The sequence below is a fragment of the Malaclemys terrapin genome, chromosome 4, assembly GCF_027887155.1.
Source record: "Malaclemys terrapin pileata isolate rMalTer1 chromosome 4, rMalTer1.hap1, whole genome shotgun sequence".
NCBI lineage: Eukaryota > Metazoa > Chordata > Testudines > Emydidae > Malaclemys > Malaclemys terrapin.
In genome coordinates, this window is record NC_071508.1 from 7614003 (window position 1) to 7636906 (window position 22904).

Genomic DNA, 22904 nt, shown 5'->3' on the forward strand with positions numbered 1-22904 from the left:
GGGGAGTGGGGGCAGGGCTGGGGCGGGAAGAGGTGGGACTGGGACGGAGCAGGATTGGGGCGGGAGGCTTTGGGGAAGGGGTGGAGTGGGGGCAGGGCTAGGGTGGAGCCGGGGTGTTGCGGAGGCTTTGGGGAAGGGGTGGAGTGGGGGCGGGGCTGGGGTGGAGGAGGGGCAGGAAGAGGCAGGACTGGGGGCGGAGCAGGGGTGGGACGGGAGGCTTTGGGGAAGGAGTGGAGTGGGGGCGGGGTGGAGCAGTGTTGGGAAGAGGCAGGACTGGGGCGGAGCAGGTGTGGGGGCCATGGGGAAGAGGCGGGGCAGGGGCTGGAGCAGCACGCAGCTGCGCAGGGCACCAGGAAATTTGGTGCCCCAAATTTCCTGGTGCCCTATGCAGCTGCGTACTTTGCGTATGGGTAGGGACGGCCCTGGAGCTAGAAGCCTTCAGGTGGTGGCCTGGCTGGACTAAGGAGGGGAAATACAGGTGTGGTTGCCCCGACCAGTGACACTAACCAGGTCCACACTGGTGGGGCTCATGCCAGGACTGGTACAACTGTAGCTGAGGGCTCAGAAGCTGAGGCTACACCCCAAGGAGAGCCCCAGCCCAACACGGGCTAAGGTGTTTCTGCTAAGCAGCGGTACGACCCCTTCCCCAAGCAAGGGGGGTCTTGGTGCTGAAATCTCAGCAATCTCCCTAGCTGGGCATGAACAGACGAGCCCCGGCTCTGGCCAATCCAGCGCTGATCGGTGGTGATGGTAACAGAGCAGGAAGCACCGGTTACGTGCGCCTGCCACCTCCGTGTCCCCCTCCAAGCCCTGGAGAGAGCCCCAACCTGCGCGCCTGCCCCAGCACAGCCCCGAGGGACACTGACGAGAAAGTGAGTTTTATTGATTAAAAAGCCCTGGCGTGGGAGAATGGAGTCAGCACTGGAGGGGGGGAATAGCACGTCCCTGGGCCCGGATGCCCCGTCCCGCCCAGGACTGCTTCCCTCCTCCCTACTCCGGAATCTGGGAATCTGCCAGGATGGAAATAGGGGCAAAGGTGGGGAGAGCACCCCCCTGCTGGCGAAAGGAGACCCCACACTCCTACCGTTGGGGTGCCTCTCTGAGTGCTGGAGAGAGCACCTGAGCTGGAGAGAGCGCCCCCTGCTGGGACAAGGGAACCAATCCCATCCACCCCTCAGTCCCAAGGGCGCCCTCCCAAGCTCTCAGCACCCAGCCAAACCCAGAGAGAGCGCCCCTTGCTGAGGAGCACACACTCCCCAGGGTGAGGAGTGCTGCCCATTTCTTGTACAGCGCCAGGTATGCTGGTAACTGAGTGGTGCCGGTGCCAGCAGCAGCCAAGCTGGCCCGTCTGCCGTGCCTGCTCCGTGGCACTGCCCAGGTTTGATGGGGAGGGAATGGTACATGCTTCCTGAGGGAGATGGCAGTGCTTTCATGAGGATGTGCCGGAGGAGAGATTTCCGCCCCCTTGGCGTGGGGGCTCATGAGGAAGACTCTGGCCGGTGATGAGGAAGATGGAAGAAGCAGAGGCTCGCAGGAGGGGAGTGTACAAAAGATGCCCTTGCCTATGAGCAGGGGCGAGGTGCCCGCGGCAGCAGAGGGCGGGTAGGAAACTGTCCGGTCGCCAGGGATAGGGGCACTAGAGGCCGATGGAGTAGGCCCCCGAGTCGGTGGATTGCTTCTCGTCGTTCCGGCCTCCCAGCATCTGGCTGCTCCTGTACACGGGGCTGTGGCGCAGGGTCACCTCCGTCACCTGCAGTGGGCACAGAGCCGGGTCAACGCCCACCACAAGGGCATGGAGGGACCTCCCCACAGGCAGCCCCCATGGCGGGGACTGCCAGGCTATTGCCACAGTCATGCTGGTAGGAGTCAGGAGCTCCCCCCACAGCCAGCGCTTCCAACTCCACTCCCCACAGCGCCCCCTCCTGGGAGAGGCTGGGACTGGAGCAGCCGGGAGCTCCCCCCACAGCCAGCGCTCCTGCCCTGCTCTCTACAGCGCCTCCTGCTGGGAAACACCAGAACTGGAGTAGCCAGGAGCACCCCCAGATCCAGCACTCCGCTCTCTGTTGGGTGTGCCAGGCTCCGCCTCCCTTGGACTCACCTCTTCGAACTTCTTTGCCTTGTACTGCTCTGCGCCCTTCAGGAAGTTGAGGAGGATGATGTCACACAGCACAGTGCCCTGCCGGGGAGGGGAGACAGGCTGAAGGGGGGCCCAGGCAGGCTCAGCAGGGGGCGGGGCCTTCCTTTCTGGGTGTGGGGCTGTCCCCAGTCACCTGGGGATGACAGAAGCCCAAAGGCAGCAGGGCAGGACCCACAGGCCTCTGGGTTCATGGCAGGAGGTGGGGGGGCTCTGGGAGCGGGAGACCGGACATGGATCCTGAGCCGAGAGAGGCTGATGAGCTCCCCTTGAGAGCTGGGCTGAGCGCAGGTACCCGGGTTTGTGCGTTCAGAGCCCGCACTGCTGGAGCATCAGTACCCTCTCTCTGGGGCCCGGCCACCACTACCAGGGACAGCGCCCTACACTGAGTGGGGTGGGTGACACACTGCTGAGTGGAGGCTAGAGCACCTCCCGAGGCATCGTCATGGTGCCATCTTGGATTCCCCCTGCATTGTTACCACAGCCCTGTCTTGGATTCCTCCCACCCTGTTACTATGGCACCCTCTTGGATTCCCCCATGCCATCACCTCAGCGCCATCTTGGATTCCCCCTGTGTCATCACCATGGTGCCATCTTGGATTCTCTCTGTGGCTCTGCAGTCCCTGGCAAGCCTGGATTTGACCTTTGACTCAGGGCTTCACTAAGCAGCAAGGAGGCCTGCCCAGATGGACAGCTCTTCGCTCCGCTCAGGGCCTCCCTTTTCCCTGCAGCCCGGGGCTTGTTCACCCCCGCTCGTGTGGAGCAGGCAGAGGGGAAGGAGAAGGCGGCGGAGAGATTGTTGCACTCACCACCCCGACGGAGGTGAAGGCTGCCACGGTGTTGATCAGGGTTGGGATGATGTTGAATTTCCCAGCCTGAGAGGACAGAGGGTGGAATTAGTGGTTGCGGGAGGGAAGGTTTGCCCCTAGGACGCCCCTTCTCCTGTAATCCCCTCTCCACACCCAGCCTCAGGATCTGTGCCCCAGCCCCTCCTGCCTTGTGGCTTCCGTTGGGCACGTGAGTCTTGAGGCTCTCGTCCTCCTTCATTAAACATGGCCACCAGGTGGCGCTGCATCTCCAGGCGTATGACCACAGCCAGCCAACTCCTCCTACACCCCATGGTGCTTCAGCAGACATGTGGGGGAGTCCTCTGCTCTCATTGCAGGGGGAGGAAGGACAGTGAGGGGCCAAGCTGGAACCCTCCTCACCAACAGGAGGTGGGGTGGCATGGAGAGTCAGGCACATGGGGGCAGTCCCAAGCCTGGGCCCGTACATGGAGGGGAGGAGGAACCCCAATGCTCTGATTGGCCAAGAGCTATAGATGCCCACAGGGAGGTCTCTACAAGCCTTGTATGGACCCTTCACACACATTGGTGATTCCCCATCAGCTCCCTTCCTCTATCCTAGGGCTTCAGTGCTGGCTCCCCGCACTGACCCTGCTGGCTGCCTGGCCGTACGTACGTTCCCGTAGACCAGCACATCGAAACGGATGCCAAAAGCCTTCATCAGGGTCCGGTACTCAGTGCCATTCTCCCGCCTGTAGTACTTGGCATACCTGGGGGACAGGGAGAGGGGCTGTGACTTGCCACCCCCTGGTCCCCGGTGCACCAAGGTGTGCACACTGACGGGCGGTTGTGTGTGAGGGAGGTGTGACACAGTGTGTGTGGAAGGAAGGGTCTGGTATGAAGGTAGTGTGTGCGTGAGTGTAGCAGGGAGGGTGTATGTAACTGGGTGAGTCAGTATGTAGGTGTGGGGGTGTAACTGGGAGAGTGTGTGTAATAGTGTCTGGTGTGTCAGTGTTGCTAGAGGGTAGTGCGTGTAATTGAGTATTTGGTGTGGAACTGGAGGGGAGTGTGTGTAGAGTCGGGTGTATGAGGTGTGTCAGTGTGTATGTGGAGGGCAGTGTGCGTTGTGTGTGTAGTTGGGTGTATCTGGTGTGTTAGTGTGTATATAGAGGGCAGCGTGCGTAGTCAGGGATCTGTGCTGTGTCTATGTGTAGCTTGAAGGTGCTGTATGCCCGTGTGAGAGGATGGACATGTGCCCTGAGCGTGTCCCAGCGAGTGAGTTAACCCTGGGGTCTCACACAACTTTTTCTGTGTGTTTGCGTGTGTGCGTGTACACCCGCTGCACTTGCCTGAAGTTGTAGCCGGGAGAGACGTTGTTCTTCTCGGAGACGCTGTCGAGGCGGGTGAAGGTGTAGCTGGGCACGCAGTGCTCCCATGAGCGATCCAGGTCACACACCCACCCAATCTTGATCCCCAGAATTCCTCCCTGTGCACAGAGATGGGGTGTTAGGCCAAACTACCCCAGGCAGCACCATAGAGGGACCACTACGCCATGTCACTGGACAAACCCCTTCCCCCATTCTAAGGGACTGACCAAGGCCCCAGAGTCCCCTGCAGCTCCCCCCTTCCGCTGTATGTTGAAGGACGCCCCCTGGAGATGGTCCTAATTCACATACGCCATCACACGTGTGCTCTCTCCTGGCATGTGGCTGCCAGGCCAGAGCCGAACGTGGGGAGTCACGAATCTCACCGTGGAGGCCAGCTTGGAAAAATCCTGGCCGGCAAAGCGGACGATGTCGCCCAGACGCAGGATGGGGCAGAAGGGCTGGGTGACTGGGTGGAAGCGGCACGTCCGGATGTCCTGGGCCGTGAGGTTGGGCAGCAGGTTACCCCTTGGAGGGAGGGAAACACACAGAGGGGACTGTGAGAACAGGGTCCCATGGGGAAAGCCCGTCCCTAACCCCACCCCATCAATAAACCCAAAGCCTACTCCCAATCCTAACCCCCTTCCATAGCCTCCAACCCCAACCCTAACCCCCTTCCATGGCCTCAAACCCTAACCCTAACCCCCTTCCATAGCCTCCAACCCTAACCCCCTTCCATAGCCTCCAACCCTAACCCTAGCCATAACCCCAACCCTAATCCCCTTCCATAGCCTCCAACCCTAACCCTAACCCTAGCCATAACCCCAACCCCCTTCCATAGCCTCCAACCCTAACCCTAACCCCTTTCCATAGCCTCCAACCCTAACCCCCTTCAATAGCCTCCAACCCTAACCCTAACCCTAGCCATAACCCCAACCCTAACCCTAATCTTAGCCATAACCCCAACCCTAACCCCCTTCCATAGCCTCCAACCCTAACTCTAACCCCCTTCCATAGCCTCCAACCCCAACCCTAACCCCCTTCCATAGCCTCCAACCCTAACCCTAACCCCCTTCCATAGCCTCCAACCCCAACCCTAACCCCCTTCCATAGCCTCCAACCCTAACCCTAACCCTAGCCATAACCCCAACCCTAACCCCCTTCCATAGCCTCCAACCCTAACCCCCTTCAATAGCCTCCAATCCTAACCCCCTTCAATAGCCTCCAACCCTAACCCTAACCCTAGCCATAACCCCAACCCTAACCCCCTTCCATAGCCTCCAACCCTAACCCCCTTCAATAGCCTCCAACCCTAACCCCCTTCAATAGCCTCCAACCCTAACCCTAACCCTAGCCATAACCCCAACCCTAACCTTAGCCATAACCCCAACCCTAACCCCCTTCCATAGCCTCCAACCCTAACTCTAACCCCCTTCCATAGCCTCCAACCCTAACCCTAATCCCCTTCCATAGCCTCCAACCCCAACCCTAACCCCCTTCCATAGCCTCCAACCCTAACCCTAACCCTAGCCATAACCCCAACCCTAACCCCCTTCCATAGCCTCCAACCCTAACCCTAACCCTAGCCATAACCCCAACCTAACCCCCTGGCTGGCTCGGCCACAGGCTCCCTGGCTGTTATTCCCAGCTGGAGGGAAAACCCGACTATCGCCAGGAGGAGGGTGGCTCCAGGAACTGGGAAGTCCTGTTTATCTGCAATGCGGCCGACTGGACGAACATAGCCTGGGGGCGTGGCTCTCTGTGACCCTGAGGGTCCGATCCTCAGCTAGCCAGATCCTGTGCTTGGGGCAGGTTCAGATGGGGAGGTAAAGGCGCTTCAGACCTGCTTTGCACTTGCCATACTCTGGGGGCCTGCCTGGTCCTCCATATCAAACAGAGCAGCCTCAGGGCTGCATGGACTTAGACACTACTTTCCATGGCCCATGGGGGGCAGAGAACAGCCACAGTGCCATCACCCCCAGTCATGACCCTGCTCCATGCCCTATGGGCCCTGGGGGGCAGGGAATAGCCACAATGCAGTTCCATCTGGCCACGCCCCCCGCTCCACCCTCTATGGGCCCTGGGGGGCAGAGAATAGCCACAATGCAGTTCCATCTGGCCACGCCCCCCGCTCCACCCCCTATGGGCCCTGGGGGGCAGAGAATAGCCACAGTGCAGTGACGCCTGGGCCATATCCCTGATTCAGTGTCTGGGAGCCGGGTGAGTGCAGGGCCCTTGCCCCAGCCCCATGCCGGCTGGGGGAGACTACTCCCCCATGGGGCCTCAGAGGGTCATTTCCACCCACCTCAAGGTCCCTCTACGCTGCCAACGCAGGACAAAGCAGGTTCCGTGTCCCTGAGCATCGGGCCCTGACCCCCAGGAGAGCTGAGGTGGATGGGTCTTGTACACACCCCATGCAGCCGCCCCGAGTACTCACTTCTCAAAGTCAAAGAGCGGGAAGCGGATGCTGTTCTTAATGAAGAGGGTGAAATTCTCTGCCTCCAGCATGATGGGCCTGCAGGGAGAGAGCCCCGGGAAATCACCCACACGGGACATGGGCAGGGGGCCATGGCCTGGGGCCTGCCTGGGTGGCCGCGTCCCATCCCCATCTGCCCCCCTGCTCCTGACTATTTACCCACCACAGCTTAAGGCTCTTTGTGTCTTTGGAGTCTGTGCAGCGCCTTGCACAACCAGGGAGAGCCGTGCATGGCCTGGGCTGAGGGGCGCTGCTGTGATTGAGAATAATCCTGTGGGGCTGGATGGGCTCTGAGCCAGGTACAGTGTGGATGGCAGTAGCCTGAGCTCAAGGTGATTAAACGGTAAAGACCCCTATGGGGCAGAGCACAGCCACAGCCCCGTGCACCCGGCCACGATCCACCCCCTATGGGCCCTGTGGGGCAGAGCATAGACACAGCCCCGTGCCACCCGGCCACAGCCCCGATCCACCCCCTATGGGCCCTGTGGGGCAGAGCATAGACACAGCCCTGTGCACCCGGCCACAGCCCCAATCCACCCCCTATGGGCCCTGTGGGGCAGAGCATAGACACAGCCCAGTGCACCCTGGTCACGGCCCCAATCCACCCCCTATGGGCCCTGTGGGGCAGAGCATAGACACAGCCCCGTGCACCCGGCCACAGCCCCAATCCACCCCCTATGGGCCCTGTGGGGCAGAGCATAGACACAGCCCAGTGCACCCTGGTCACGGCCCCAATCCATCCCCTATGGGCCCTGTGGGACAGAGCATAGACACAGCCCAGTGCACCCTGGTCACGGCCCCAATCCACCCCCTATGGGCCCTGTGGGACAGAGCATAGACACAGCCCCATCCACCCGGCCATGGCCCCAATCCACCCCCTATGGGCCCTGTGGGGCAGAGAATAACCACAGTGCAGTGCCACCTGATATACCACATCCCTTATGGGCCTCATGGGGCAGAGAATAGCCACAGCACAGTGCGCAGTGGGGTCCCCCCTCCACGTCAAGAGCTGGCCATGCAGAACAGGTGACACAGCCAAGCACAACTGCCACCAGGAGGTGGCCCTGATGCGGCACCCCAGACTCCTCTAGGTGCCAGTGACTTCCAGGAGGGTTCTCAGAATGGGGACAGAACTGGGTGCTGAAGCAGGGGAAAGGGGATCTGCCCTGAAGGGCCCAGCTTACGCCTGGACGGTGTCCACCTCAGCCGGGCACCAGCCCTGGATCTCACAGGTCTGCAGGCTCCTGTTGTAGTTCACACACTGGCCAGTCAGGATTCCTGCGAAACCGCCTCCTATTTATTAGCACCACAAGCCCCACTCCCAGCCCCTCCACCCTGCCTCCTGTGCCCACATGGCTCCCTGCTGCCACCCCCACAGAGCCCAGATCCTGCAGGGAGGTTTGAGTCGGCTACCACCTCCCAGCTGGCCAGCCTGGCCTTTCGATCACGCCAAGGCAGCTCCTGATTTTACATCCGGAAGCGGCAGGCTCAGACACTGCCCCGCATCAATCCATCCATCCACCCCTGCTTCTGCCACTCATCTATTCTTCACTCTCTCCTCCCTCATCCCCACCACGCAGACTGATGCTGCTCCCTCCTGGCCACCCCACCATGCCAGGGCATCCGTCCACCATTCCCACATGCTAGGCCCCAGCCTCCTGTTGGAGCTGCTGTGTGGTTCTGGGTCCTTACCGCCTCCTGTGGTAGGGACGGGTCTCTGGCAGTCACTGTCAGACACACAGCTGTACTTCACTTCGCTCTGGAAAAGGAGAGCAAGGGGGAGGTAGGCAGAGGGAATGAGCCCCAGGGACAGACATGCAGGCACATAGATAGCCCCCCCTCTCCTGACACCGCTCTGATGGTGGTGACTGTGACATTGCAATCTATATGGTTTTATAAAAATAAGCTAATGAGTGAATATAATGTAACTGGAATATGCTTCATGTAAAAGGTCTCTTGTAAGGTATCATTACAAAGCTTATTGTCTACTGAGTGTGGTCATCCTATTTGTATAAAGGTATCACTCTTGTATCTGAAACTAGAAATATGAAATATAACTCTGAGGGCCTATTGTAATTATGCAAAGTGTGGGCCATTAATGGTGGTTTGGAATCTTAATGGCTCCCATCAACCAGGACAATTGACTGGGGCTCTGTTTGCAGGCAGCCTTCCTGTGAGTCAGGCTGGGGGGAATGAAGGCTTGGGGTCTTACAGTGACATGTGATCATGTCACATGAACTGGAATCCATCTTTAACCTGGTGCTTTTCCGGGGGGAGGAGGGGGTAGAAACTCAGAGGGAAAAAAGGTTCCCACCTTATACAAAAGATATATAAATGGGTTGAACAGAACAGAGGGGAGGAGCCATCATGAAGAATCCCCTAGCTACCACCTGAGTTGGAACAAGAGCTGTACCAGAGGAAAGAATTGTGCCCAGGCCTGGAAGGCGTCCAGTCTGAGGAAACAACTTACTGAAGCATCTCTGAGGGTGAGATTATCTGTATTCAGTTTGTTTAGACATAGATTTGTGCATTTTATTTTATTTTGCTTGGTGACTTACTTTGTTCTGTCTGTTACTACTCGGAACCACTTAAATCCTACTTTCTGTATTTAATAAAATCACTTTTTACTTAGTAATTACCTGAGAGTATGTGTTAATACCTGGGGGAGCAAACAGCTGTGCATATCTCTCTATCAGTGTTATAGAGGGCGAACAATTTATGAGTTTACTCTGCATAAGCTTTATACAGGGTAAAACGGATTTATTTGGGTTTAGACCCCATTGGGAGTTGGGCATCTGAGTGTTAAAGATGGGAACACTTCTGTTAGCTGCTTTCAGGTAAACCTGCAGCTTTGGGGCAAGTAATTCACACCCTGGGTCTTTGCTGGAGCAGACGGGAGTGTCTGGCTCAGCAAGACAGGGTGCTGGGGCCCCGAGCTGGCAGGGAAAGCAGGCGTAGAAGTAGTCTGGGCACATCAGGTGGCAGCTCCCAAGAGGGTTTTTGTTATCCAACCCGTCACAGGGGGGGGGACCCCAGATGCCCCAACAGCGGGTACCTCAAGGGAACCTCTCCAGAGAATAGCTTCACTCTCAGCTGGGGAAGATCAACCCTCCTCCTCCTTCCCAAGCCCTCCCACCATTCTCCCTCGCTCCTCACCTGCTTACCTCAGGGCAGAAGCCTTGCACCTGGTTCTCCGTGACAATCTGCTTAGTGATGATCACGAAGACGGACGTCCCCTGCGCAGATGGGATGGGGTCAGAGAGATAGGATAGGGAAGGGTGCAGAGACGAGACAGAGCAAGTGAAACAGTCAGGAGCTAGGGCATGTTGAAAACTGTGTTAAAATCATGAGCGATCACTTTAAATTTTCTGGGGATTTCCCAGGCCTGCATGCAATCAGCATCAGTCTGCAGAGAGCCAGCCTAGAGTAAGGTGGGTGAGTTGTGCTAGGGAGCAGCCTGCTTTGTCTCACTCTGCTTTTGGTTTTAGTGTGTTAAGGTTCTGAGTTCTAAGAAATAAAATCCTGTTACGTGGCAGCCTTCCAACAAGAGCATTTGATATTTTTATTAGGGCTGTCAAGCAATTAAAAAAATTAATTGCGACTAATCACACTGTTAAACAATAACAGCATACCATTTAAATATTTTTGGATGTTTTCTACATTTTCAAATATATTAATTTCAATTACAACACAGAATACAAAGTGTACAGTGCTCACATGATATTTATTTTTGATTACAAGTATTTGCACTGTAAAAAAACAAAATAAATAGTATTTTTCAATTCACTTAATAAAAATACTGTACTGCAATCTCTTTATCATGAAAGTTGAACTTACAAATGTAGAATTATGTACAAAAACCTCCATTCAAAAATAAAACAATGTAAAATTTTAGAGCCTGCAAGTCCACTCAGTCCTGCTTCTTGTTCAGCCAATCACTCAGACAAACAAGTTTGTTTACATTTGCAGAAGATAATGCTGCTCGCTTCTTGTTTACATCGTCACCTGAAAGTGAGAACAGGCGTTCGCATGGCACTGTTGTAGCTGGCATTGCAAGATATTTATGTGCCAGATGCGCTAAAGATTCATATGTCCTGTCATGCTTCAACCACCATTCCAGAGGACATGAGTCCATGCTGATGACGGGTTCTGCTTGATAACAATCCAAAGCAGTGCAGACTGATGCATGTTCATTTTCATTATCTGAGTCAGATGCCACCAGCAGAAGGTTGATTTTTTTTATTATTATTTATTTATTTTTTTGGTGGTTCAGGTTCTGTAGTTTCTGCATTGGAGTGTTCTTCTTTAAAGACTTCTGAAAGCATGCTCTACACCTCGTCCCTCTCAGATTTTGGAAGGCACTTCAGATTCTTAAACCTTGGGTCAAGTGCTGTAGCTATCTTTAGAAATCTCACATTGGTACTGTGACGTTGCACTCCATATTTTTATAAAAATATGTTTATAAGTGTAGATATGATGTAATTGGATTATGCTTTATGCAAAAGGTCTCTTGTAAAGTATCATTACAAAGCTTATAATCTACTGATTGTGGTCATCCTATTTGTATGAATGTATCATTCTTGTATCTGAAACTAGGAATATGAAATATAACTCTGAGGGCCTACTGTAATTATGCAAAGTGTGGGCCATTAATGGTGGTTTGGAATCTTGATGGCTCCCATTAACTAGGACAATTGGTTGTAAATGGCTCTGTTTACTTGTAAGGCTTCCTGTATACGTGTGCCAGCGAGTGGGTAATGAAGCCTCACAGGACATGTGATCATGTCACCTGAACCGAAATACATCTTTAACCTGGTGCTTTTCCATTTAGGAGGAGGGGTGGGAACCCAGAGAGGGACAAAGGATTCCCGCCTTGTGCCAAAGCTATTAAAGGGAGTGGAACAGAACAAAGCTGCAGTCATGAGAAATCCCCTAGTTACCACCTGAGCTGGAGCTAACAAGAACTGTACCAGGGGAAAGGGTTGGGCCCAGAATAAGGAGTCTAGTCTGTGAAAGAAGCTTATTGGAACATCTCTGAGGGTGAGATTTAATGTATTCAGTTTCTCAATGTATTAGGCTTAGATTTGTGTGTTTTTGCTTTATTTTACTTGGTAACTTACTTTGTTCTGTCAGTTATTACTTGGAACCACTTAAATCCAACTTTTTATACTTAATAAAATCACTTTTGTGTATTATTAAACCTGGAGTAAGTGATTAATACCTGGGGGAGCAAACAGTTGTGCATATCTCTCTATCAGTGTTATAGAGGGCAGACAATTTATAAATTTACCCTGTATAAGCTTTATACAGAGTAAAATGGATTTATTTGGGGTTTGAATCCCATTGGGAGCTGGGTGTCTGGGTGCTGAAGACAAGAACACTTTCTGAGCTGTTTTCTATTAAGTCTGTGGCTTTGGAGGCGTGGTTCAGACCCTGGGTCTGTGTTGCAGTCAACAAGACGGGGTTGTGGAACCCCAAGCCATCAGAGAAAATGGGCTCAGAGCTAGCACATCAGGTGACAGTCCCAAGGGGGTTTCTGTGACGGAACCAGTCACGTACCAGTCACGTACCTTCTTTGCGTTTTGTGAAATCTGCAGTGAAAGTGTTCTTAAAATGAACAACATGTGTTGGGTCATCATCCGAGACTGCTATAACATGAAATATATGGCAGAATGTGAGTAAAACAGAGCAGGGGACATACAAGTCTCCCCCAAAGAGTTCAGTCATAAATTGAATTAACGCATTATTTTTTTAACGAGCATCATCAGCATGGAAGCATGTCCTCTGGAATGGTGGCCGAAGCATGAAGGGGCATACGAATGTTTGGCATACCTGGCATGTAAATACCTTGCAATGCCAGCTACAAAAGTACCATGCAAATGCCTGTTCTCACTTTCTGGTGACATTGTAAATAAGAAGAGGACAGCATTATCTTCTGTAAATGTAAACAAACTTGTTTGTCTTAGCAATTGGCTGAACAAGAAGTAGGACTGAGTGGACTTGTAGGCTCTGAAGTTTTACATGGTTTTGCTTTTGAGTGCAGTTATGTAACAAAAAAATCTACATTTGTAAGTTGCACTTTCACGACAAAGAGATTGCACTACAGTATTTGCATGAGGTGAACTGAAAAATACTATTTGTTTATCATTTTTACAGCGCAAATATTTGTAATCAAAATAATACCCACCTTTATTTCAATAACACAGAATACATCTGTGAAAATATAGAAAAACACCCAAAATATTTAATAAATTTTGATTGGTATTCTATTGTATAACTGCGATTAAAACAGCAATTAATCGTGATAATTTTTTTTAATCGCGATTGATTTTTTTGAGTTAATCGTGTGAGTTAACTGCGATTAATCGACAGCCTAATTTTTATCTAACTACTTAGCTTGTATGCCATGAACACAACAGGATCGATGTAATTAATGGCACGTTAGACATGAGCGGGGATTGAACTAGGGATCTCAAGAGTGCATTCCTGTTCATTCTGACTCCTGTGTCGCCCCTCTACTAAGCAGTGGCAGACATCCAGGGCCTTGCAGATCAGTTTCCCAGATGAGGGGAAATCAGCAATACAGCATCTGGGTCTTTCCTAAAAGTCTGCTCTCACTGCAGAGATAACTTGAGCGAAGCTGGAGTTAGCTCCTCTTGAGTTAGCTCAGCTCCAGGGAGAGCTCCACACTGCAAAATGACACTGGCCTGCAAACGTGAGCTCACTTGAGTTGTAGCCTCTCCCACCAGCACTGGAACTGGGGGGTGGTGGGGTGGTGGAGGGGGAAGGGAAGGTATAGGGGGCCATTCCCCTCCCCACTTTTTAACAAAAGGAACATATGTGTTATGGGAAAAACATGATTGTACTGCTAAAGGCCAAGATGCACTATATACTCCTGGGGGAATTCTGCACACTGCATAAGTGTAGAATTCATGTCCCCCGCAGATTTCTTTTTTCCACCTAGAATAATAGATTCTGCCAGGGAGGCACTGCAATTACACCTTTCGCCCACCAGGGGCTGCTCTGGTGCCAGAAGAGAAGGCAGCTGGCTCACCACTCCAGCAGCCAGCTGCAGAGGGGGAAGTGGCACTTTGGCCTTGGCCCCCCACTTCTACAAAGGTTCCGGTGCCCTTTGCCTCTCCCCTTCTTGGGCTGGCTAACTCGGCTTAGAAGCACCACCGCGACCTAGGGAAGGATCTGTGTGCGTGTGGACAGGGCTCCAGTTGGGGCAGCATTGGAGATAACTGCACTGAAGACCAGCACTGGGGGGAAAATCACCCAAAACTTTTTTTGGGTGAAAAATGCAAATGCTGTGCCTCCAAAACATTTTGTAAATTCAGGGTGGTTTTGCCGAGTTGTTCATATCAGGGGGTGTATTTTTACAAAGTCAGAACATTTTGTTTAGACATTTGCGCAGCGAAACCTTTCCATCTTTTCAGGGCAGAGGAGATTTTCCTTTCAAAACTTCCATCAATTTTATTTTCTAAAAATTATTTAAAATCCACTCGCAATCAAAACAAAATGTTTTATTCTACCCAAAATGATTCCCCCCCCCCAATTCACTGAAAATTTCAAAACACTTCATTTTTGGGTGGACCTGAAACAATTTCTCCCCCGGCCCCTACTTTTCCTATTTGCCAATGAACCCAAAATGTTGTTGGTTCCCGAAGGTAACTTGCGTAGGAGGGTGTGTTCTTCCCTGGAGACAGGCCTCATAGCTTGCTCCTGACCATGCATGTGTTGCATCTGATCAGCCCTGATCATGTCTTGCATAGCTGGAATCCCCCCACCCAAAGCTCCCACCCCGCCCCGCCCAGGAGTCTGGGATCTGTATGAGGCACCGTGCGTGGGTGGTGGGCTCAAATCCTAAACCTTGTAGATTTGGGTGGGGAGGGATAGCTCAGTGGTTTGAGCATTGGCCTGCTAAACCCAGGGTTGTGAGTTCAATCCTTGAGGGGGCCATTTAGAGAACTGGGGCAAAAATCTGTCTGGGGATTGGTCCTGCTTTGAGCAGGGGGGTGGACTAGATGACCTCCTAAGGTCCCTTCCAACCCAGGATATTCTATGATTCTGAGCAGGGCTTTGTATTCGATACAGAAAGCTGGTGGAGCTCACAGAACCTGCATGGCCTGGGTTTGCTGCGGTCTCTACTTACCAGGCCAGTGGGCAACTGGGTGCTGTATGAGCTCGAGTTTCCATGTAGGTTTTCCTACCAACCCCAGCTGGCTAAAGATGCACTGTGGTCTCTATAGCACAACCTATGGGCAGGGATCCTGTCCAAGCCAGAGGGCACATTAGCCATAACAACCACTGTTCTACAGCATTCTCAACCACAGAGCCCAGCACGCATTACAAGGGGGTCACTGCCCGGGGAGCTGTAAGCCCTCATGTGTTTTGATTGTGCAAAGATGATCCAAAAGGGAACCCCAGTTTGTTCCCCAGGCTGCTGGGTCAATAGCACAAGGATTACTCTCAGCACGCTGGAAATTGAGGCTAGATGCAGACAGCTTTCGCAAACCCAGGGGTTTGAAGCTAGGGCTCATCCACCCTGTGATATCAGAGAAGCAAAGTGATCCCAGACAACATGAGTGAAAACTGTGTCAGTGGTTGTACCAGAGTGTGTGTTGTGTGTGTGAATTTCCCTCTGACGTACGAACCAGGGTGTGACATTTTTAGTAGCAGGATGAGAGCAGTAACTGAGACTGGGGCCCTGTTGTGCCGGGTGCTGTACAGACACACAGTGAGAGACAGGCCCTGCCCCAGCTGAGATCAGAGCCCCATGGGGCCGGGCACTGCACAGACACACAGTGAGAGACAGGCCCTGCCCCAGCTGAGATCAGGGGCTGTGTTGTGCCGGGTGCTGCACAGACACACAGCGAGAGACGGGCCCTGCTCCAGCTGAGATCAGAGCCCTGTCGTGTCCCTGCCTTAAAGTGCTACAATCTGAGAGACAACAGGTGGGAGGAGAAACTGAGGCACAGAGTGGGGCAGTGACATGCGGAAGACAGTTAGCCTTCAGAATAAGCCCAGCAGCCAGCCATCCCGAGCCTGTCTCACTATGCATTCAGCAGGGGTGCCCATCACGTTCAGATGTGAAGTCTAGAGAACCAAGCGCGTCTCACATGCCCACTGAGCACTCCCCTGGCCTGCCCTCCATAGGGAGCTACAGCAGTGACCTCAGGACAGTAGGTGAGGCTGGGACACAGGGGCCATTGAAGAGGGCTTGGCCAGCCCACTCTGCCCCCTGCCTCTCAGCATGAGGCCAGCAACCCTGTGACTAGCGCTCCCTGGGGCTCGCATGAGTGAAGGTACCTGAATGGCACTGACCTCCTCTGTGACCAGCCGCCTCACCAGCCTGTCAGGACACACCCACAAGTCTTTTTGGGAAGGGTTAATGGTCCTGACCCCCTTAATGACCAGAGCAGATCATGGGGCTGGTGGGAAGTGAGCGAGTTGCTTATGCAGCTGAGCAGCCAAGCCTCAGGAAAAGGTCAGCCTCAACACAGCTGCAGCGACACCTTTTCAGTGTGTGTGTGTACTGGACACTGGGCCAGACCCCCAGCTCGCGTCAAGGGGCCAGATCTGCAGCCCCAGCACTAGGGGCTCCTTCTCCTAGAAACAGCGGGTCTGAAAATGCCTTTTATTTCCACAGGAAATTTTGAATTGTTGGCAAAAATAACCAGAAATCAAAATATTTCCATTTGGAAACATCACTGTGGTGCCTCATGGGAGCTGTAGTTCTGGTGCCTCATGCACCCCCCTCCCCGTTTTCCTCTCTAGGCCAGGTTTCTTAGCCAGACTACATCTCCCATGAGGCACTGCAGTCTCCCTTCAGGGTGAAGGGAGGTGGGTGTGTCATGAAAGCCCCTAACCGTTCATGGGAAATGTAGTCTGGCCAGGGAGCTCAACCCACACAGAAGAACAGGGACAAGAGGCAAATGAACTACAACTCTCATGAGGAATGAACTCATTCATTCTTGATTGAAATATTTTTTTTAGTTTGGGGTGTTTGGTCTTTTTAACTAAAAAAAGTCCAAATTTTCTGAGGAAAGCGGGCACCTTTCTGAAAAAAATGTGTTTAGCTGAAAACCCCATTTCCACTAAAAAACAGTTTTAATGGAAATTTTTCAACCAGCAAATCTCTTAGATCAAAGCACCTTGATTCGCTCCCTAGGCATGGCCCTTTTCATAGGAGAATTATTTTTTTTATTGACAAACAGATCCTTAAAGATATCCATTAAAAGATATTATCTCACTCACCTTGTCTCTCAGGGTAGGTCTACACTACCCGCCTGAATCGGCGAGTAGAAATCGATCTCTCAGGGATCGAATTATCGCGTCTCGTCGGGACGCGACAATCGATCCCCGAATCGACGCGCTTACTCCACCACGGAGGTAGGAGTAAGCGCCGTCGACGGGGAGCCGCGGAGGTCGATTTTGCTGCCGTCCTCACAGCGGGGTAAGTCGGCTCCGATACGTCGAATTCAGCTACGCTATTCGCGTAGCTGAATTTGCGTATCTTAAATCGACCCCCCCCCTCCCCCCCGTAGTGAAGACCTGCCCTCAGTGACTAGAGCCAGCTATGTTAGCTCACAGCCAGCAACAGGCTTTACATGATGCAGCCACTAGAGGGAGAAAGCGCCCCATACTGAGTTCTTGTGGTTTCTTCGGGAAGAGCATGACCTAGGGGTTAGAGCAATTTTTGCTCCCCCCCAATTCAACTAAAATTTTTGCTCAGCTCTAGTTCTGTATCCTCCATCTTCCTAATTTACTCTGCACCTGCTCTGGCAATTTCCAATCGGGAGAGCACTGTGTTGTACGTCCCTGTTTGAAGCTGGGGGAAGGAGCAGTAGCTACAATGCAATGTCAAGGCCGGTCTGTTTATCCTGAACACTGTGTGCTTGTGCTCACAGCTTGTAAAGGGGACACAGGAAAGCTGCTGATGGCTCAGGAAAATGCTATCTTTAACCTTCCATGTCCTAGGCGGTTCTAAGGAGGGATCAGATATTTTGCTTTGATTCTGATGAGGCCAAAAGTAAAGCAACAAAATTCCTCCAGCTCATGGGTCCCCTCACAGATCCACCGCGGGAGGTGGGGAGGGTGTCTCCCCATCTGTGTTCAGGGCCGGCTCCAGCATTTCTGCCGCCCCAAGCAAAAAAAAAAAAAAAAAAAGCCGCGATCGGCGGTGGCAGTTTAGCAGTAGGTCCTTCGCTCCTAGAGGGAGTGAGGGACCTGCCGCCCCCGAATTGCCGCAGGTGCCGCCCCTCTCCCTTGATCGCCCCAAGCACCTGCTTGTTAAGCGGGTGCCTGGAGCCGGCCCTGTCTGTATTCATAAAGCTGCTGCCTTCTCCTCTTTCAACCCCCTCCTCTGCCATGACGCCCACAGATCTCTCTCTGTTCTAATCTAGGGACCTCATCCTCTCACAGAAGGGATTCACAGGGGGCACCCCCTGCAGTTGGGAGTACCCAGGCCGACAGCTGGTTGTTTAATTGAGGCAGGTATCAGCGATACAGTTCGTTAGATTCAAGCTTAGAGGCTGAAGCGGCAGTCAGCAGGGACCAGTATTCATTATATCACTGTAGCATCAGCCAAGATCGGGGTCCCCACTGTGCCGGGTGCTGCACACATTAATAAGAGAGAGTCCCTGCCCCAAAGAGCTAGCTAGATAAGATTAGACTAAGTATTATTTATCTCCTCATTTTCTCAATCATGGCAGGGCCTGTCTCTCGCTCTGTGTCTGTGCAGCGCCTGGCACAACGGGGCCCTGATCTCATTTGGGGCAGGGCCTGTCTCTCGCTGTGTCTGGGGTGAGCAGAGTCCAGCATGACCAGACCCTGATCTCAGCTGGAGCCTCTGGACACTACCATAACATGAATAATAGCAGTAATAATCCAGCCCTTTTTGGCATCCTTAGCTCCCATCGCACAATACCCCAGTCCTGGCTATTTTTAACCACTCCTCTGGTACTGGCCCTCCAACATGAGGATTACCTGTGGGGGTGTAACGTAGTCTGCCGTGTCCATGACCCTGTTGGTGTATTTGCCGAAGCCCTTGACCTTAGTCACCACAGAGGACTCAATGGAGGTGTCCCGCACCTGGTACGCCTTCTCATGGAGAAACACCCAGCTGTGGGGAGAGAAGGACAGAGACCAACATTAGCCTCTCATTGGAGGGGCAGGCTGGGGAAACTCCCCCACAATTCGCCAACCTGGGACAGGCTCAGGAGAGAGTTGTGAAGATCCCTTTGCATTGTCCCCAACTCTTGGGATTTTATTGGGAGTCTTTGCTGGCATTGCTAGAGCCCCACCTCCTTGAGTCATGGGATTTAATGTGTCTGAATGGAAATGGTTTTGTTTTCAGATTAACTTTAGTTTACTTCAGCCTAAACTGCATTGGGTCCACACACGTGTCCTGTTTTCAAATGATCCAGTGTCTTGTGCCACATTCATCAATCCGTTTTGGAAGCGGGTGAGCTCTTTCAGTGTGGGTAGCCGCATCCCCGTTCAAAAGGACCATTTTGCTCCTGACCACCCTCCTGCTGCCATCCCACACTGCATTGCTGCCCACCTGGGGCAGCTTGTCCGTTTACCTTCGGTCCTTGCTGCGGGATCACCTCCCCGTTCAAATTCTGGCACATAGCCAGCAGTGCCCCGTGGCAAGATGAGGTCACACACTTTGCTTTTATCAACAAAAACCAAATGCAAGCGTCTAGTCATGCTGATTACCAAGAAGAACATGATAACAGGACCCCCATGTCCCCGGACGGCTCAGGATCCAGAAGGCAAAGGAATTTTATAAGACTGTCGCCTGATTTTGGGGGTAGGTTGATTCAGTAACCCCAGTTACTGAAATGCCACTTCCTTGTGAAAAGCGGCAGCAAAAGTTAAAATGTCCATTTAAAATAACAAGTGAGCGGAGTGGGCTCAGAACTATAAAAGCCACACAGAGCTCTTCTTCCTAAACATCTCGTGCCACCTAGTGGCCCCCTACAGATTCTTCTCTGCAGTTGTACCCCCACTACTTTCACTGCTTTTTCTTGTTGCGCCGTGGTAGATTTTCCAAAAGTGCCCAGGTAATGGAGGATCTAACGTCCCAGGGCTTAGGAGCCCAAAAAAGAGATTTTCAAAAGAGCACAAAGTCCAATTTTTTTTTTTTTGCAGTCACCCTGAACACAATGGGGGCCAAATTCACCAAGCACATGATGTCTCCTAGTGCAGCCCGATTGTTTACAAGAACTCAGGGCCAATCATCAAGATATTTTGGAAATCTGGGCTTCTGTTTTGGGGCATGAAAGGGAGTGAAAGGCTTTTGAAAATCTGGCCCTGAACCTCATTGGAAATCACAGGGATTTAGGATGAAATAATCCAAAGCATCTAAGTGACTTAGGAGCACAAGTCCCATTTTCAAAAGTGCCAAAGGGGTCACTGGGGCAGGGGGTGAAGGAGAGGGGCTGCGTGGATGTCACTGGGCTGGGGGACCATGCAAGGGGGAGGAAGGAGTGGCATGGGAGCCACTAGGATTGTGGTGGGACCCAGAGGGGGCTCAGCATCCCTTTGGGGGAAGGGCTGCAGGTTAATTCCCTTGGCCTTCACTGACGGTGGAGAAAGTGCCCCACCCTCCCAACCCCCCATGTATCCTGCCCGTCAACCCTCTGCTCCGTCCTCCCAACCCCCACCCGCTCACACAACCTCTGCTGCACCCCTTCCTCCCAGCCCCCCTGCACAACTTCCCCTCCCCCCACCCTCACTCTTCAGATCCACACACAGTCCTGCCCCTCCTGTTCACACAGCGTCACACACACACCAGCCCCGCCCGGACACCCAACCCAACGGCTGTCTCTGCACTCTCCCGCAGGGAGGCTGATAGGCAGGGATGGGCACTGTCAGGCTTGACAGTGTGTACAACCAAGCACCAAGGGCTTCTCCAAAGCCAGCCTCCCACCCTTCAATTAAGCACACTGGTGGCAGGAAGGGGATAGCTGCCTCTCTAGGAGATGCTGTCTGGCCCCAGTGGTTAGGGCCAGCAGGGCTTGGACCTCTTGTGTCCCCAAGCACAGCCCCACCTGGCAACGCCCATCAGCAGCTAGGAGTGGGGAGGAGAGAGACCCTTGTGGTTGGACGAGCTGATTACATTCCTCCCAGGGAGCATATCCTCTCCCCCCACCCCTCTGCAACCCACATGCAGGGCCGGGTCAGTGGGCAAGCGGGGCTCTTTATCCTTGGGAGTAATTCTGTGCCAAGGTGAGGTTGGCTCATCCCTCAGCCTCCTTCCTCCGGGAGCGGGGCTCTCTGGAGATCAGTGTATGATGGTAGGCACCCTGGAGGGGAATTCTCCTGGTCCTCTGGGACTCACCCTTTGATCCCCCGGATAACGAGGCCCAGGGGGAAGGGGGTTTGGCCATGAAGCCCGAGTGGCAGTGAGACTCCTCTGGCCTGGGGGGCACTCACCCGATGAAGTATGAGATGATGAGCAGCTGCACAGCCCGGTTGATCACGCCAACGGTCCAGCTCTTCACCACCACCGACTTGGTGGTCTCGTAGGTGAAGAACTCGGCTACGCAGTTCATGCTGGAGGAGAGCATGGGCATCGGGAGCAGGGAGTGGCCCACCAGCCCAGGGCAGATGGGATGCCTGGACCGGAGACTAGGGGGCAAGGGGTACCCCAGGGGGTGACGGATGCCCAGAGCTAATTGGGAGGGCTGCCCCTTTAAGACAGGGAACAGGAGTGGAGTCTTCCTGTGTCCTGCGGCTACTCTGGACTGCCTGGAACCAAGGGGCCCCTTTAATATACTCCCCCCCACCCCCCGGTGATGCCATCAGGGAAAGGTGGGGCTTCCTAGCCCATCCATTACCAGTTGGAGTCTCTGGGGTGTGTGTGTGGGGGTTGGGAAGGTCTTTAATGCATTCCATGAGTCCAGAAAGGAATCTGCTCTCTGCGCATTTCATCTCAGCTCTCATCCTCCGCCCCCCCCCCACAGCTCTGCCGGTGCCCCTCACTTCCAACCCAAACCCCTATCCTCACCATGGGCTCCCCCACCCCACCCGGTGCCCCTCAATCCTGACCTGAGCCCACGTCCCACCATAGCCCTGCCAGTGACCCTCAGTCCTGACCACAAATCCACATGCTAGCCCAGCCCTGGGTTCCCCCCCACTAGCTCTGCTGATGTCCCTCAATCCCAACCCACAGTCCCCAGCTATCCAATCCCGCCCCCACAGCTCTGCTGGTGCCCCTCAATCTCAACCTGCAGCCCCTGGCAATTCCATCCCTGGCACAACACACAGGCAGCCGCGGAAGAATAGCCAGAAAGGAGAGCGCCAGCTAAACAAACCCCACACTGATTTTTCTCTGGAGACAAATGAGCAGCGGGTGGAAGATGCTGGGCAGTGGCGGTCCCTGAGCCTGGGGTTCTGCACTTATCTTCAGAGCATGCACAGTAGGGGCTGACGCAGGGCTCTTGCTTGGCGTCCCATGGGGCCCCATCTCTAGGGGTGAGACGGATCCCCATGGCCCAGGCTATCCTTGGCCCTGACCCCTCTGCTTTAGGCTGCCCAGAAGGGAGTCAGCGGAGTAACTTGCGCCAGTGGGACTGGTGGCTTCTGCAGTGTTTGACACCCCCATTCTGCTAGAGAAGAGAAACCACCCCTCACCCCGTCATTTCCCACAGCCCCCCCCCGGGGGGGGGATTTTCCAGGTCAGCTGGGGAAGGATGTTGCGGCGAAATGCAAATCCCCCCAGGCCCCCTACAAGCAGCAGCTCGCCCACGGACTATGCAGTAAGGTTTGCTGCTCCGGGGCAGTGTAAACGCCGCCTAGGCTGCCCAAGCACACGGCCATGGGGCAGGGGTCCGGTGTCACCCCCCGTGCCAGAAGCGAGCCAGGGCTTTGCAGAGCGGAGCGCCCCGAGGGGTCAGACCTGGGCTGAGGGGCCGCTGAGAGCCGGGGGGGGGGGGTTAGGAGCCGGGGGGGGGATGGGGAGTATGCGGAGGGGGGGGGGGGGGGCTCCGTGTGCGCGCGGCCCCAGCGCCTCCTCCCGTCCCGGGGCTGGGCGCTGCCAGACAGCTCGGGAGCGGAGCTGGAACCGCCCCAGGGGGGCCCGTCTAGCCGAAGCCCCACGGGGACTCTATGGTAGGAGCAGTGCGCAGGCG

At 54.0% G+C, this 22904-nt stretch overlaps 1 protein-coding gene across 3 annotated transcripts; it reads right to left on the minus strand.

Annotated features, from left to right (window-relative positions):
• Positions 1–347: 347 nt before the first annotated feature.
• P2RX3 (purinergic receptor P2X 3) lies at positions 348–22691 on the minus strand. Of its 3 annotated transcripts, none has more exons than XM_054026860.1 (12): positions 21208–22691; positions 18751–18886; positions 9924–9995; positions 8452–8518; positions 7944–8037; positions 6721–6798; positions 4670–4811; positions 4269–4405; positions 3596–3689; positions 2944–3009; positions 2099–2176; positions 348–1750 (listed from the first exon to the last, which is right to left on the minus strand). In XM_054026860.1, exons 1-12 carry the CDS (start codon positions 21345–21347, stop codon positions 1637–1639), a joined length of 1218 nt encoding a protein of 405 aa, XP_053882835.1. In that variant the 5' UTR covers positions 21348–22691; the 3' UTR covers positions 348–1636. The 3 variants fall into 3 exon arrangements, with proteins under 3 accessions (XP_053882835.1, XP_053882837.1, XP_053882836.1); XM_054026862.1 differs by lacking the exon at positions 21208–22691 and adding an exon at positions 19350–19439; XM_054026861.1 differs by lacking the exon at positions 348–1750 and having other exon boundaries at positions 3570–3689.
• Positions 22692–22904: the final 213 nt, after the last annotated feature.

Bases quoted from the DNA above. Each gene is read 5' to 3' on its own strand.
- P2RX3 (XM_054026860.1), bottom strand. From the start codon at position 21,347: ATGCCCATGCTCTCCTCCAGCATGAACTGCGTAGCCGAGTTCTTCACC. The intron at 18,887-21,207 runs GTGAGTGCCCCC...CTCTCCCCACAG, and splicing joins ATCATCTCATACTTCATCGG to CTGGGTGTTTCTCCATGAGA. The intron at 3,690-4,268 runs GCAAGTGCAGCG...CCTGTCCCCCAG, and splicing joins TCTCCCGGCTACAACTTCAG to GTATGCCAAGTACTACAGGC.